Source organism: Gallinula chloropus, assembly GCF_964237585.1.
Source record: "Gallinula chloropus genome assembly, chromosome: 23".
NCBI lineage: Eukaryota > Metazoa > Chordata > Aves > Gruiformes > Rallidae > Gallinula > Gallinula chloropus.
In genome coordinates this window covers 2473622-2489520 of record NC_140108.1, presented here as the reverse complement: position 1 = coordinate 2489520, position 15899 = coordinate 2473622, and the positions used below count along the sequence as shown (strand labels likewise).

The following is a 15899-nucleotide window of genomic DNA, read 5'->3' as shown; positions in this document are numbered from 1 at the left end:
CCTGCCATCGCAGAGGAAACTGGAGCAGCTTCTACTCTGCCCAGCCTGAGCTCAGGCACAGAGCTTCACCAGGTGGTGCTGTAACCCTCACCTGTGGCATCGTGCCTCCACCACAGCCTGGATGTGCTTCAGACCAGGTCCCCCCACAGCCTCCTCTTCTCCAGGCTGACCCAGCCCAGCTCCCTCAGCCTCTCTCCATAGGGGAGCTGCTCCAGCCCCCTGATCATCTCCGTGGCTCCTCTGACCCCTCTCCACCAGTCCCACATCTTCCTTGCACTGGGGCCCCAGCTCTGGCCACAGGACTCCAGCTGGGGCAGAGCAGAGAGGGACAATCCCCTCCCTGTCCCTGCTGCCACCCCTGGGGATGCACCGGGGAGCAGGTGCAGGGCAGAGCAGCGTGCGTGGAGCCTGGGGCAGCTCCCTGGGGTCCCTGGGGAGAACAAACCCTGTTTGATAAGAGCAGAAGTGGCCAGGTTAAATTTTGGTGTGTGGCAGGTGCTCATGAGTGAGATGTAAAGAATTAATTAAAGGTGCAAATCGGCCCCTGTCCCCGGGAAACAGCGATCAGGACGAGTCCCCTGTATGGGACTTCTCCTCTCAGGTCTCCACAAAACCCCTCTGACATCCTGGACATCCTGTGTATCCCTCAGGGTTTCATACCCTGAAGCTCTTGGTACATGTGCAACAGTGGGGCTGGGGGCTGTAGGCAACCCCCCACCCAGGTACAGTGCTGGAGGGTCACCCTGGGAACAGGGACATCCTTGGGGTCCACAGCTCTTGTTCATCTAGAGGTCCTTGGGTCCTTGCCTCTCTGCTGGGGCTTGGCTGTGCTATGACCTCACACAACTCCTCTGCCAGGGTTACAGTGCTGCTCTGGCCCCTACCCAGCCCAACCAGGGGACAGCATGTGCCCCACACCATGGCATCAAGCTCTGACCTCCCCACATACACCTGGGTCATCTTGCCACAAGCTTTGACAAGCTTCTGTGGATATTACTGTCACCACCCCCCCAAAAATGATGTCTGAGAGGTTGGTGTTCTTTAAACCATACCAGCCTCAGGAATCTCCAGTACAGCACCACCCCCACTATCCTCCTGTCTACCACCAGTGGCCCAAATCTTCCCACTATATCATGTGTCCCACTCTCTACTAGACACCAGCCTTCCTCTGTGTTTTCCTAAACCAGGGCTGGGACTTTCTCTGCGTGGCCCTGGATGGAGATAGTCAGCATGGTCTGCAGCAAGAATTGCATGAATTGTCTGGCTCTGCTCAGCAGTAATGAGATGCTAATGAGCCTGGACTGCAGCCAGGGGTGCAGGAGGCAATGCCCTAGGTATCTGAGCATTATTCCAGGCAGGAAGGAACCAGCAACGTGAGGAGCTGTCATTTAATGTGCAAGACTGGCAGCAATGTGCTTAGGGTACCAAATCTGGAGTGAAGAGTCATTTCTTCAGGGGAAGCCAGCAGCAGAAGGGCTGCAGAGGGACACCTTCAGTGGGCTAGGCCTCGGGGAAGATAAGGAAGCCAGAGAAGATGCTATCAGACCCTTCTATCCCCACCAGGGAGTTCTTGTCCGTTGGCTCCAACCAGACAGACTCATTCACTGCCATCCTGAGGACCACACCGCCCGTGGTGATCTGGTAGCTGTTCTGCACGAAGTCACAGAAAGTCACCACCTTCTCCCCCCTGCTCCCCCGGCCCTTTTTCACGTTGAGACACAGGTTGGCCCTGGAGGTGACGTGGTAGGTGAAGTAGTAGATGCCAGGGACCTGGCAGATGAAGCGGCCGTAGCGGTTCTCGTAGTGGCGCTTCTCGTTGGTGAGGATGCGGTCGAAGCGGATGGGGTAGTCCCGGCGTGGGTAGGCACTGATGGTCCTGGCAGCAGAGAAGGCAGACTTGAGGGAGGTCAGGTAGTCACCAGACTCCCCCTGAGGACCAGGGGGTCCCATGGGACCAGGTAATCCCTTTGAACCTGGAGGACCCCTTGGGCCAATCTTCCCAGGGTACCCTGGCAGTCCTGGGTCTCCCTTCTCCCCAAGGTCTCCTTCGTGCTCCACCTGGCCAGGGGGACCTAGAAAGCAGGAGGAGTCAATGCAGTTGCAGCTGAGCCTGCTGGGTCTGCAGAAGGGACACTGGAAAGGAAAGCACTGGTACCTGTGCTAGCTTGTGGGCCAGCAGAGACCCCCCCACTCACCCAGCAGGCGTGACCCACCCCCTTGCTCTCATGTACCCTCCCTCCTGAGGTGTTCTGGTCCATCCAGCACCTTCTGACCATGAGCATTACCCCCACCTAATAACACCCCGAAGTGACTGTTGGAAAATGGATTGCTTTCCCAGTACCATGTGCCTGGCACTGCTTTTCCTGCTCTCAGTATTCACAAGATGATGTTTTCTCCAGCTGAAGCCTCCTGCTTACCTTGATCGCCCTTTGGGCCAGTCACCCCATCTCTGCCGTTGCTGCCAGGCTGTCCTGGTGACCCTGGGATGCCTGGGATGGCCGTAAATGTTGTGCAAAGCTTGGAACTTGTAAGCTGGCCTCCAGCCAGGCAGATCATCATTACCCACAGAATCTGCATCTCCTGAAGCACAGAAGGACATTGAGGGTCTTGTCTTAGGCAGTGGGAGGGATGGGGAAGGCAGGAAGGAAGATGGGGAGACAGTACTGGTCTGATTGACAGTGCCTAGAAACACTTGTGGGTAATACCATCCTGCTGCAGAGCCAGATCCACTCTGCTGGTGTCTATGGAGGGACCAGCCCCTCTGGGCATGAGAAGACCTGCAAATTTCTTCTCATCTTAAATCAGGGATTTAGCCACATAGAATCATAGAAGTGTCTTGATTGGAAGGGACCCTTTAGATCAAGTCCAACCATCCCCCTTACCTGCCAACCACCACCAAACTGTGTCCCTCAGCACCACATCTAACCATCTTTGAAACACCTCCAGGGATGGAGACTCCACACTTCCCTGGGCAGCCCGTTCCAATCCCTAACAACCTTCTCCGGGGAGTTTTTTCTCATATCCAGCCTAAACCCCCCCCCTCCCTGAGGTAACTGGATGCCATTTCCTCTTGTCCTGTCCCTTGTCACTGGGGAGAACAGGTCAGCCCCAGCCTCTCCACACCCTCCTTTGGGGAGCAATTAGTGTCCCCTCAGGCTCCTCCTCTCCAGGCTGAACACCCCCAGCTCCCTCAGCCGCTCCTCATGACATTGATTCTCCAGCCCCTCACCCTTCTCTGGACACACTCCAGCACCTCAAGGTCTCTTCTGGGGTGAGGGGCCCAGAACTGAGCGCAGCTCTCAAGGTGCAGCCTCACCAGCACTGAGCACAGGGGCACAACCCCTGCCCTGCTCCCGCTGGTCCCACCATTCCTGACACAGGCCAGGAGGCCATTGGCCTTGTTGGCCCCCCGGGCACACTGCTGGCTCGTGTCCAGCCGCCTGTCAGCCAACACCCCCTGGGCCTTCTCCGCCTGACAGCTCTCCAGACACTCTGCCCCAGGCCTGCAGTGCTGCTCAGGGTTTTTATGTCCCAAATGTCAGAACCAGCCCTTGGCTTTGTTGACCCTCATGCCACAGGCCTTGGTTATCAATCCAGCCTGTCCAGATCCCTCTGTAGAGCTTTCCTACCCTCAAGCAGATCAACACTCAAGCCTAACAGTGTCATCTGCGAACTGACTGAGGGGAGACTTGATCCCCTCATCCAGGTTATTAATAGGGATATTAAAGAGAACTGGCCCCAGCACAGAGCCCTGAGGAACACACCTGGTGACTGGCCACCACCTGGGTTTAACTCCATTCACCATCACTCTCGGCCCAGCCACCCAGCCAGGGTTTTACCCAGTGGAGAGGATACCCATCCAAGCCAAGAGGAGCCAGTTTCTCTGCTGTGGGGAAACTGTGTCAAAAGCTTTTCTAAAATCCAGACAGACAACATCCACAGCTTCCCCCTCACCTACTGAGCGGGTCATCTTGTCTTAGAAGATGGCCTTGTCAGGTTGGTCAAGCAGGACCTGCTGACTGGGCCTGATGACTTGCTTTCCCTGCATGGGGCTGGTAATGACATCATCAGGATGATTTGCTCCGTGAATATCAGGGGATAGCTCAGCTGATCCCAGAGCTCTGATGTCCAGCCTGGCTGTGCTGCTACCATGGACATGTGCTGCAGGTCTCAGTCCCCACTGCTTCCCCACTGGAGGAATTCTCCATCCCATCTCAGGATCACAAGGGCAGAGTAAAATCCTCCCCCCCCCGGCCACCACATTGTCATCATCTGCAAGGGGATAGTTCTTTCTTCCCACCAGCAGATCTGAGGGACAGCTCTAGTCCTTGCAGATGGATTGCAGAAACCCCCAGACTTGCCCCCCTAACTCCTTTGGGGTCCCATTTCCCTTTGTGTCCTAACAGATCCCTGCTTCATCCCAGGAGCATTTCTGTATCTAGCCAGCCTTACTGGGACAGTCATATGGGCTTCCAGTTCTGGGGTCTCTTCTTCCCTGCCCTCTCTGCGTCCCAAAGCTCAGCTCCTTCCCCCAGCTCCTGGTGTACTTGCAGGTGGGGTAAGCACTGGGCATTTGGGGGCTGTATCATCACCCCAGCCATACTCTCTGGTCACAGATGGACTTTCCCAGCACTGAAACTCTGGTGTCAATAGGAAAAGATGCCGATGAGTTGGATTTCCCAGCTGCAGCATCTCCCACTCAGATGCATCAGGTATAAGGACTGATCCCCAGGCTCCCAGCCCAGGCACAGGCAGACAACAAAAGCAGGAGAGCACTCTCAGGGCACCTTCCAGACTGATGCCCAGTCCCTGATCACTCCTCTGGGCCTTTGCCATCTCTCTTTTCTACCTCCACTCCCCCACAGTGTGGGGCAGGGGACATTGGGGTCCCACCAGGGATCTCCACCACACCCCCCCCTACCCCCAGTCCAACAGCTCCCATTTTTTCTGCCCTAGTGAAGTGCCAGTGATGCAGGAGGTGACTGTCACCCTGGTGCTGCTGCTTCCCCCCTGTGCTCCTGCCTGCAGTGGGGAGCTGTGTCTCCCCAAGGGCTCGCTCTTACCTTGAACATCTTGTTCCACAGGCTGGGAGATGGAGCAGGACACAGCAGCGTCCTGCTTGGAAATGACCATGGGGGGAAGTGGAAGTTGCTGCAGGGGCTCTTGTGAAAGGAGCTGGGCCACATCCCTTTTTTTATCTTTAGCTCCTGCCCTTTCCTCAGCAGCATTTCCACATCCACCACGGCTACTGTCTGCCAGCTCAGCAGGACACATCCTACCCAAACAGCATTTGGGGGCCCCTCAGGCATGCAGCTCTGGCCTCAGGGAGCAGAGGGATGTCCACTCTGCTCTGCAGGGTCATTGGCTCCTGCTCTGGTGTGCTTGCTGCAGGAAACACTGCCTTGAGCTCCAGACAAGTTTGGGGTAAGCTCTCAGGGCTCCAGAAATGTGCATGCACTTAGCTAGCATCCCTCAAGCTTCTCCACACATATTCATCTGCTGGGAGGTGCTGGCCAGTCATGCTACAGGGTCTCAGCATCCAACACCTTGAATCTGTCCCCAGAACCTCCTAAATGTCGTGCATGGGGAGTGATTTCACCTTGCAGGAGGAGCATTTCCAGTCCTGCTTCCTGTGGTGAAGCACAGGGGACAGAACCTCTTTTTCCACAGTACAGTGGGGTGTTGGTGGGGTCTGTAGCCTCCACAACTGTGAACTCCTTTAGTCTGTCTCTGGGAAGCCAATTCTTCCCCTGCCCTATACCTGGTGAGGCTGGGACCTTGGCCACATCCTGGAAACCAGAGGTATGTCTATGAGGTTCACTGTGGTCTGTGGCTCTCTGCAACTGAATTACACCCACTCAGAGGAGAAGGGGAGTGTCAGGGTCCCTGCTTGGAGGAGCCTTAGTCTCACCCAGGTGGGTGCTTTATGCATGGGCACAAGCTGTCCCCTTCCTGCAGTCAGTGTAGCTGGGGGTCCTACCCCCCTGAGCAAGGTCAAGGGTGTGTAATGCTCACTGACACTGAGCACAGCTGAGCCAGCAAGGGCTTGGAGCCGTTCTGATGCCATACAGATGTGCACACCACATCCATCTGGAGACACGTGGGGTCCATCTGCAGGAAGGCAAGTTGTAGAGGAGAAACCACACAAGGCTGGGTGCACTAGGGAAGGTTTTATTGACACTCTCCACAGCTGGGCCATGGCAAAGGTGCTGCCACAAGCCTGCTCCAGGACACTGGGTTCTCCTTGGTGGGAAGGGGAGAGGTGCAGAGACACCTCTGGCAGAAGAAAGTCAAGGGGGGTTAGCAGAATGGATGCACATGACTGTGCCAGCAGGACCAGGGGGGCTTGGTGCCATCGCTGTGGGTGCAGGTGCATCCAGATGTGCCTGTCCCCCCTGTTCAGCAGCTGCCTGTCCTCTGTCCCCAGCCCAGGGGGTTGTGTCTGGCAGCTGGAACTTGCCCCCTCCCTGGGGGCTTCCCACCCAGCAGAGAAACCCAGAACATCAGCATCATCCTGGCAGCGAGCAGCAGCGTTTGGCAGGGCAGGGTGAAGAGGTGAGCACGCTGGGGTGGGCTCTGGTGGTCCTCTAGTCTGGGAAGAGCAGGAACCCCGAGAAGATGCTGTCAGAGTAGGCGATGCCCACCATACCGTTGTAGTCATTCACCATCAGCCAGACCTGGCTCCCAGCACTCAGGTGGAGGGCGATCCCACCAGAGCTGACCTGCATGTCGTTGGTCTTGTGGTCGCAGAAGCTGGCCACCTTGTTTTCATCCTTGTAGAGGATGGTGCAGAGGTTGGCTGTCAGGGAGGTGTGGAAGACGAAGTAGTAGAGGCCGGGGATCTTGCAGGTGAACTTGCCTGTGGTGGTGTCGTAGTCGTGGTTGAGGTTGGTGATGACGTGGTTGAACACCACGGGGACGTTCTTCATGGGGTACTCGTTGGTCTGCCTGGTCACTGAGAATGCTGATTGGTGCTTCTGCTTGTAGCTGCCGGGCATACCTGGCTCTCCAATCACACCCATCGGCCCAGGGTCTCCAGGAGAACCAGGAAGACCGATGGGGCCGGTCTTGCCTGGCAAGCCTGGGCTGCCCGGCTCCCCTTTCATTCCCTTAGGCCCTTGGGTTACAGGAGTGGCTGGGATGCCTGTAGGGTGATGGGGAGTGAAGGGGAGTCAGCATCAATGGCAGGACATGAGGAGGGGCTGCTCCAGCCCCTTCCTTTGGGCAGGAGTGGGTCGTTGGCTCTCTCCAGCCTCCTCTCCTCCTGCCCTGCCCACAGAGTATGTTCTCCATGGCCCCCAAACCAAGGCAGACCAGCCATGGAGGACTCAGTGCCCCCCCCCCCTTCAACAGCCTGCATGGTTGTTCTCCTTGCTCACTCACCTGGCTCTCCTTTGGCTCCCTTCAGCCCATCCCGGCCATCCTTGCCCGGCACACCCGGCATGCCTGGCAGGCCTGGAACCCCATAGCAGTTGTGAGGGGCATCGCTGGTCACAGCAGATCCCAGGTTCAGGAGTAGCAGAGTGAGGGCCAGGTGGAGCTGCTCCCAGAAGCTCTGCCCCATTTTGGTGCTCTGGAGCATGGAAAGGGAAAGGATGTACTGGGTTGAGGGGACACAGCAGGGCAGTTTCTAGGCTATGGTTAAAAAGAGGTCCTGTGCTATGAGACTGGCTGCACCAGGAGCTGTGATGGACATGCCCTCAGTGTCCTCCCCATATCATCTGCCAGGCAGAGGGGATGCAGATATGTGGAAGCAGATCCTAAGCTCATCACCACCCTGGGGCAGACCCTGATGGCACCAGGAGGGGGTTGTTTTTTCAGTCTGGATGGAGCCATGAGGTCTGGTGGTACCCATGGCCATCCCCAAATTCTCCCTGCCCAGTATTCTGAACCCCCTGCAGGTGCAGACACCGCTGCACTGAGGCTGGAGCTCCCCAAACCCAGCTGATCTCACCCCTCCTCCAGACTTTCCTGACTTTAATGTCAGGATCAAACCCCACATCACCTCGGGATCTCCCAGGACAGTGCCTGGCCCAGAGGACTGGGTCTTCCTCCCCCACTCCCCACCCCTGATCTGTGCAGCTTGGCAGTGCCTCTGTCTCCTCCTCCTCTCCTAACACAGCCCAGCTCTATGCCACCATGCTAAACCCCCAGCCCTCGTGCAGCCCACCCTAAAGAAAGGGACCCTGCAGCACCTCTTACCTCTGATGAGGGGAGCAGGGCACAGGACCCTGCTCTGCTGAGCCCTCTGGGCTGTTGGCACTGCCGGCACAGCGCCGGGGGGAGGCTTGCCTGACACTCATGGGGGAAGTTGCACAGTTAGGAAAGGGCCCTTGGGGAACCAGAGCTCACTTCTGGCTCCCAGCTGAGTTTCACATCCTCCTGCCTATTTGCCCTGAGCAAGCACTTTCCTGGCTGTCCAGCAAGACCTGTACTTGGACCATTGCAGCAGCAGGGGCTGAAAGGACAGAGGTGGAATGAGCCTCTGCCAAGAGATGTGCCACAAACCCTCCAACCAGTGTGAGGACTGGCCCTGGGCAAATTGGGTGCCTTTCACCCATCCTTAACTCATTTCTGAGCAGGACAGTGAGTGGATGGGGAGCAGTGCTTCATGCCAGCTCCATGGAGCCAGAGCCACCTGGCATTGCTTGGCTCTGGCTGGAGATGCTGCACCCCCAGGCAATGGGAATGGAGGAGGTTTCTCCTTCAGGGTTTCTATCCTTCAGGCCAGCTGTTCCCCTCTGCACCCAGCCCTGTGTTCCACCAGCTCTGCTGGGTGCTTGATTTGCTGGGGCCCCAGTATCCCTGGTTGGGGTGATGCTCCTCACAGGTGATCTGGCCTCTTCCTCACTGCTTCAGGGATGGAGACGTTTGACTCCCCAGTATGTGTGTAGCAGGTCTTCTGAGCAGGGTATGGCACCTGCATGGCTTCCCTGATGCTTTCTGGCTGCCTAATACCTGCCCAGCCTGCCATACTGCACAGTACCCTCACCCCAAGCCCAAGAGAGAAGAGCATCACATCACAACCCCACCACTATCACCCCACAACCCCACCAGCCACTCTGAGGTCCCCATCCCTCCTTGGTGAAAGGCTGGAGGACCACAGTTGCCTTTCCTCTTCCTGGGAGAGTTTGGGTACCAACAGAGGACCATGTGGGTGGGGTGCATGACCTGCTGCCTGTACTTACCCTTGCACAGGACAGCTCACTTGGACTCATCAGAGAAAGGACAGGCATAGACAGTCCCAGAGATTCCCCATTGCTCCCTGTGAGTGCCAGCTCTGCTTGTACCCTCAGTTCCCTCCCGTCCTTTGCAGTTGGGGGTCTGTGCTTGGCCAGGGTTAAGCTGGGATCACTTCTCTCCCTGGGCAGCTTGGGAAGGGGCCCAGGACATTGATGGTTTGGGGAAAACATGAGTAGGAAAGAAAACCCAAGTGGCTGTTGTGGAAGAAGGATTTATTTATACTGAGGGGTAGGATGTGAGTGGCAGAGGTGGCCTGATGCCAGACAGGCATTTGCAGTGGTTAGTGTAGCAGAAGCAGTGGCATGCAGTGATTTCCCACTCAGGAATAAAGTCCCACAGCTGGGACAACTGGTCCCCTCTGGTGTGGGATCTGAGCAGAAAGAGCTGCTGGTGCCAGGATGGAGCAGGAGGCTCAGCAGCTGGCCACTTTGTGACCTTGGTGGAAGCACAGGGTCCAACTGATGGTTCAGCTTGGGACTGTCCCAGTTGAAGGCAAAATAAGCCCACCCCACCCCCCCCATTCAGAGGGGGAAACACAAGCAGACATGCACACCACAGTGCTCTGGTGCTAAGCAGGTCTGAACTGCTGGCCCATCAGCCTGTCTGCGGGAAGAGCATGAAGCCACTGAAGACGCTGTCTGCCTCAGAGCCCTTGTAAATCACGTTGCTCCTGCCAGGGTTGGTGCTGACAGACACCCTGTCACCCACAGCCAGGCTGAGCACGCTGCTGCCCGAGTTGACCTGCAGGATGTTGCGGCTGTTGTTGTCACAGAAGCTGACCACACGCTCCCCGTTCTTGTTGATGCCCAGGCAGAGGTCCCCGCTGGACACCACCTGGTAGGCAAAATAGTAGATGCCAGGGACACGACAGGTGAACTCCCCGGTCTGGGGGCTGTAGGAGTTCTCCTGGTTGGTGATGATGTTGTCAAACACCACTGTCCTGCCCGAGGAGGGTGGGTTGCTCCGCGAGGCGGAGAAGGCAGGACGCGGCTGCTCCAGGATGTTGCCGACTCTCCCCTTGATCCCCTGTGGTCCTGGCTGTCCGGGAAGGCCAGGTGGGCCATGCACCCCATGATAGCCCCGATTCCCTGGCATGCCAGGAGGCCCAGGCTCGCCTGCATCTCCTTTGAGTCCCTTGATGCCCGACCTCTGTGCTGATTTCCCTGGAGAGAGAAGGGGAGGAGGAGCGGTTTGTGCACATCTGGCGTCACCCAACCTGCCCCTGATTCTCCTATCAAGAGGCTGGAGGCTCCCAGGCCACCCTCACCATGTTCCTCCTTACCTGGTTCTCCCACATCACCCTTCTGCCCTGGTCTTCCATCGAGGCCGGGGATTCCTGGGAAGCCATCCTTGCCATTTGATGCCCAACACACACTGTCCTCTGGCAGCACCGTGCCCAGCACTGCTGCCAGGGTTGCCAGCCAAATCCCCAGCTGCATCCTGCCTCCCTGCAAGCACAGGGCTGGGCTAAGAGGGGATGGAGGCAATGCAGCAAACACACAGGTGCATCGTGGACACAGACATGCAGGCATCACCACCTGCTCTTGTCCAGACCTGTGCAGTGCAGACACAGCTGTGTGCTTGGCCACACGTGCAGGCAGAGAGCTACAATGCCACCCATGTGCTGTGCAGCACAGGCAGCCATGACACCACGTGTAGTGGTGAAAATAAAACAACTGAATGGAAAGATCCTGAGATTGTTTCATGATCTGAACCCATCAGTGTTACTGAAAATCTCTGGTGTGCCCATGGCAGAGCTGTGGGATCGGAGAGCCCAGGAGATGGGGCATGGCACACACCCTTTGGTGCATGTCCTGGGGATGCTTCTTCCTTCCAGTGTTGGAGGAGCAAGCACTAATGTATGGGGCAGTGGTCCTATGGGATGGAGACCACAAATGAGGAAGGGGTGCAAAGAGGCACAACGGAGGAAAGATAAACAGGAGAGGGATAAACAGGCAAGAGGGATTGAGATTCACATCCCAAAGAGCTGGGAGAGAGGAGGGCTGTCCTGAGCTCACAGACCTACCCCCAAACCTGGGGTACTCAGCCCGGGACAAGCCTGCAGAGCCCAGTGATATCCACAACCACATGGAGCAAGGACAGATTCCTGCAACCCCCCCCCCCCCCCCTTATCTTCTCCCCCTTTTCCTACTTTTAGCCCTTGTGGAGGGTGTGAAGAAAGGAGGGTGACCCAGAGGAAGGGCTGGAGAGCAGTGGCAGAGGAGGCACACACACTGTTTGGGGTGACTTACCTCTTAGCTGGAGGTGAAGACAGACTTGTCTGAGAAACAGCTCTGTTTGCTGGAAGCTCTTCCCTGGAGCAGGGAGGAAGAGGAACAGGGTGCAGGGATGTCCTCGCGTGCACGCTGCTCTGCTTGGTTGGGAAATGCCAAGTTTCATTTTCTCTGTAAGAGACAAACTTGTTCCCCTTTCCTCACTCAACCCCAGTTGTGCTGGTCACAGGCAGGAAAGAAGCTTTGTCAGCAAAAGTGCAGGAGCACAGAGCTCCCAGCAGCATGGACCTCAAAGACATGGGTACAAAGCCACATGAAGGTGGAGGATGCCCAGTGTCATGCCACAGCTCTGTCACTGCAGCAGGGGCAGGTGATGTGTAGGGGGGCACAGGGACCACTCTTGATGGCAAAATCTGAGGCTGCACCTTGAGTGCTGGGTCCAGTTCTGGGCTCCTCACCATCAGAAGGACATTGAGGTCCTGGGGCGAGTCCAGAGAAGGGCAACCAGGCTGGGGAAGGGGCTGGAGGGCAAATCCTCTGAGGAGCAGCTGAGGGAGCTGGGGGTGTTGAGCCTGGAGAAGAGGAGGCTGAGGGGAGACCTTCTCTCCACCTCCACTGCCCTGCCAGGAGGGTGCAGAGAGGTGGGCGATGGTCTCTTCAGCCAGGGGACAGGAGATGGGACAAGGGGCAATGGGCTCAAGCTGCCCCAGGGCAGGGTCAGAGCAGCTGGGAGGGAAAAGTTCTTCCCTGGCAGAGTTGTGGGGCTGTGGCACAGGCTGCCCAGGGAGGGGCTGAGTCACCCCCTGGGTGTGTTTAACAGAGGGGAGATGAGGTGCTCAGGGATCTGGTTTAGCTTAGGATGGGAATGGTTGGACTTGATGATCTTAAAGGTCTTTTCCAACCTTGTGATCCTGTGATTCTCTTCTTGGTCTGGGTGGTGGGCAGTGCATGGCTGTCACTGGTACCCAGCCCTGTCATGGCCACTACTGGGGGCTGACCCCCCCCACCCCAGATACCCACATTTGCTGGAGCTGGGCTCCGGCTGGGGGTCTCTGGCACCCAGGTTGCTCCAAGTCCCCTCTGAGCATCTGTGCCTTGCACTGACCAGACTGGGGCAACGCCAGGAGCTGTGCATGGCCTGGCCAGAGCCTGCAAGAGGAAAAAGCCAATCCCTCACACCACCAAGCCCAGGGAGGGTGCCCAGGCACATCCAACTCTGCCACAAAAGAGCCCCCAAATGCCACTGCAGAGAGCAAAGGGATGAGACAAGCTACAATGACCCCAGCAGGTGAACATCTGTGGTACCCTGGGGACCAGACAGGCCACCCCATGGGCACCTGGGATGGGCTTTCTGGTCCATACCCACCTGGAGTCTCTTTCCAGGCTGCATTGACCTGGATGAGAAAGCAACGTTGGGGTCCCCAGGCCAAACACAGCAGCAGATGGAGCTCAGGGGAGGATGTTCAAGGAGAGAGGATGATCTGCAAGCCTGGGATGGGGGTGGTCCCAAAGCCAGGGGGGCAGCATGCCCCCTGCCCACTGACTCTGGCAGTCCTGGAAAGTTGTTGCATTGTTTCCAAAACAGCTTAAAGATGGAATGACTATTGTGAATCCAAAAATCAGCCCCAGAGACCCTGGCCAGACAAAACCTCACTCATCAGTGCATCTCTATTAATAATCACATTTAGAGATCTGTCACTGAGCTGGTCTTTAATTCATTGAATATATGCCCTCTTAATGCAATATAATACACATCTTTAATCAAAGTGTCAGCCTGTAATAAATCAGATGCCCAGAAAAAATGTAATTTTATTTTATCAGCAGAGTCCCTCTATCAGCCAGACCTGTGATGGTGTCAGGAGCAGATGACAGGTGGGTTTGAAAAGACCTACCTTCCACAAAACAGCCTTTCTGGACAGTAATTGTGTTTCTGCCCTATTGCCCTGTGTTAATACACAGCCCAAATGAGCCCACTCCATCACTTCAGCCAGGCTTGATGGATGGCTGTGTCCTGGTGCTCCCCTGTCCTTTGTCCTGACTGTCCCCTTAACCCCGTTGCGATGCTGAATCACAGGGGGCTGGTTCTGGGTTTCCAGCATCTCCTGGAAGCTGGTGTTGGTCCAGACACAACCTCATCTGTGTCCTTGAGACTCCTGAGCAGTGCTCAGTCCCACTTGTTTGGCTTTTAATGCTGCTGTGGTCAGGCCAGGCCTTCTTCCTCCTTCCTGAGCATCCTCTCCTGTCCTGCAGCCGGGACACCGGCGGCTCTGGAGATGGTCTGGCTGTGGGAGGGACGGGTGAGCGCTGCACGGAGCCACCCAGGGGCATCTGCAGCCCCTCTCTGCCGGCAGCCCGGGCCTCTCCTCCCGCCCAGGCTGTCTCTGGGAGGTGGCGGTGGCGAAGGACGCGGTGCCCGGCGTGTCACAGGCAGCGAGGTGACATGCCACGAGGTGGCAGTGCCGCCTCAGTTATGCCTCGTGTCACCTGCCCAGCAGCGCTCCTCTTCCTCCCACAGCGGGGACGGGGCGGTGCCCGGGGATGCCCCATGTTCCGGGGATGCCCGATGTCCCAGGGATGCCCGATGCCCCGGGGATACCCGATGCTCCAGGGATACCCGATGCCCCGGGGATGCCTGATGTCCCGGGGATGCCTGATGCCCCAGGGATGCCCGATGCTCCAGGGATGCCCGATGCCCCGGGGATGCCTGATGTCTCAGGGATACCCGATGCTCCAGGGATGCCCGATGTCCTGGGATGCCCGATGCCCTGGGGATGCCCGACATCCCGGGGATGCCCAATGTCCTGGGATGCCCAATGCCCCGGGGATGCCCGATGTCCCGGGGATGCCCGATGCTCCAGGGATGCCCGATGCCCCGGGGATGCCTGATGTCCTGGGGATGCCTGATGCTCGAGGGATGCCCAATGTCCTGGGATGCCCGATGCCCCGGGGATGCCCGATGTCCTGGGGATGCCCGATGCTCTCCAGGTCCCTTCCAACCCCTAGGATTCTGGGATGTTCTGAGATGTCAGCTGAAAATCAGGCTGCAAGGCCACTCACCACTCATGTCTAAAGTGGTTTAATTCCCGTCCCAGGGGATGTGCTATTCCTGTGACAGATGCTTACACAGAACAAGGAGCAAAGGCAGGTATGGTGTTTAACAGCCAGGATTTCACACTTCAGCACTGGCTTACCTTCTCTTGGCATGGATGCACATCCTTGTTGGCTCACAGGATGAGAGGAGATAGATAGAGGAGTGCTGAGCAACCCTGGGCAATGGTGGGGAAGTTTGTGCCATCCTGCCTCCTCTTGTTGTCTCTGAAGGATGCCAGGGATTGTCTATTCAACATCACCTGGTCATGTGGCTGAGTGTTTCCCACTCTTTACTGTATCTGTTATTTATTTATTCGCTGGTGGAAGAAGCAGCTCTGGATTGATCACTTGGGCACATCAATGAGCTGTGCTCATGGCAATGAGCTGCTCTGGTGCTCGTCACTGAGGTTTGCAGATTGGGAGAGTTCACAATCAAACGCAGCCAGAATCTAAATTACATTTCAGGTGATAATGGCAGGGAGAAGACAGGAAGGATGTGTCCAAGAAATGACCAACAGATTCACTACTTTCCTGGAAACAGGTTTCCACCCTTTCCCACATGCCTTCTACAGTCTTTAGGTGGTCTTCAAGGACCCTGCTGGTCGTTTACTTCATCCCCTCATCTTCATCACTGTTATTTTGCCATGAACCACAGCCCTTATCTTCCTCTTCTTGTTTACCAGAGCCACATGACTGGTCTGGGGGCCCCTTTCAGCCTTGAGTTTTCTTGTTCTCAGAGACAGTCCCACTTGAAAGCTGACAATGTGCTGGCACACACATTCCAGGATACCATGTTACTAATATCTGCAAAAGTCTAGACAGTAAAGCTGTAGATTCCTTGCTGCATGAGATGTTGTTGGTGTTTGTACAGTCCCAGCCAGTAAGTCTCTCTGAGATTCAGCCACCTCTTCACCACGTGCCCTTCCCAGGCTACTCTCCATCCCATGCTCTGCTTTCCCTGACATCACACCTCACACTGGAGTGGAATTTTCCTGCAGGACAGCATTTGTGGTAACTGGGTCAGTGGCAGCTGGAGGCCTGTGTTGGCTGGAGACTATTAGACCTGATATCTCTTACAACTGGCTTTCCACAGCGGCGTCTCGGGGCACTCGGCTTCCCCCTGACTGACCTTGGCTGCCAGATCGATCCGGAGCTGCAAACTCGCTTCTCACGCCTGCTCAATCTGGAGGGAGCCTGATTACTGCTCCAGAAGCTCTGATTGCCTGTGCTTCTGGCCAGCAGGACCTCGGCAGGTGCCTCACAACCACCATTAGCCAAGCCCCAGCTTAGCAGATTTGCCAGGGAGGATCCCAGCCCAACGGCCGCAACGCT

General features: G+C 56.7%; 3 protein-coding genes across 4 annotated transcripts; all 3 read right to left on the bottom strand.

The window, feature by feature from the left end:
* Positions 1 to 1367: 1367 nt before the first annotated feature.
* On the bottom strand, positions 1368 to 5107 carry C1QB (complement C1q B chain). The gene is made up of 3 exons (XM_084274685.1): positions 5064 to 5107; positions 2418 to 2580; positions 1368 to 2072 (listed from the first exon to the last, which is right to left on the bottom strand). The coding sequence occupies exons 1-3, from the start codon at positions 5070 to 5072 to the stop codon at positions 1501 to 1503; spliced, it is 744 nt and encodes a 247-aa protein (XP_084130811.1). The 5' UTR covers positions 5073 to 5107; the 3' UTR covers positions 1368 to 1500.
* Positions 5108 to 6161: 1054 nt separating this feature from the next.
* On the bottom strand, positions 6162 to 8270 carry C1QC (complement C1q C chain; the record flags this gene model as incomplete). Of its 2 annotated transcripts, XM_084274684.1 has the most annotated exons (3): positions 6162 to 7144; positions 7384 to 7573; positions 8203 to 8270. In XM_084274684.1, the coding sequence occupies 2 exons, from the start codon at positions 7562 to 7564 to the stop codon at positions 6588 to 6590; spliced, it is 738 nt and encodes a 245-aa protein (XP_084130810.1). In that variant the 3' UTR covers positions 6162 to 6587. The 2 variants fall into 2 exon arrangements, with proteins under 2 accessions (XP_084130810.1, XP_084130809.1); XM_084274683.1 differs by lacking the exon at positions 8203 to 8270 and having other exon boundaries at positions 7384 to 7582.
* Positions 8271 to 9438: 1168 nt separating this feature from the next.
* C1QA (complement C1q A chain) lies at positions 9439 to 10682 on the bottom strand (the record flags this gene model as incomplete). The annotated part of the gene is made up of 2 exons (XM_084274686.1): positions 9439 to 10406; positions 10526 to 10682. 2 exons carry the CDS (start codon positions 10680 to 10682, stop codon positions 9838 to 9840), a joined length of 726 nt encoding a protein of 241 aa, XP_084130812.1. The 3' UTR covers positions 9439 to 9837.
* Between the last annotated feature and the right edge of the window lie 5217 nt (positions 10683 to 15899).

Bases quoted from the DNA above. Each gene is read 5' to 3' on its own strand.
- C1QB (XM_084274685.1), bottom strand. The intron at 2,073-2,417 runs GTAAGCAGGAGG...CCTGCTTTCTAG, and splicing joins TGGCCCAAAGGGCGATCAAG to GTCCCCCTGGCCAGGTGGAG.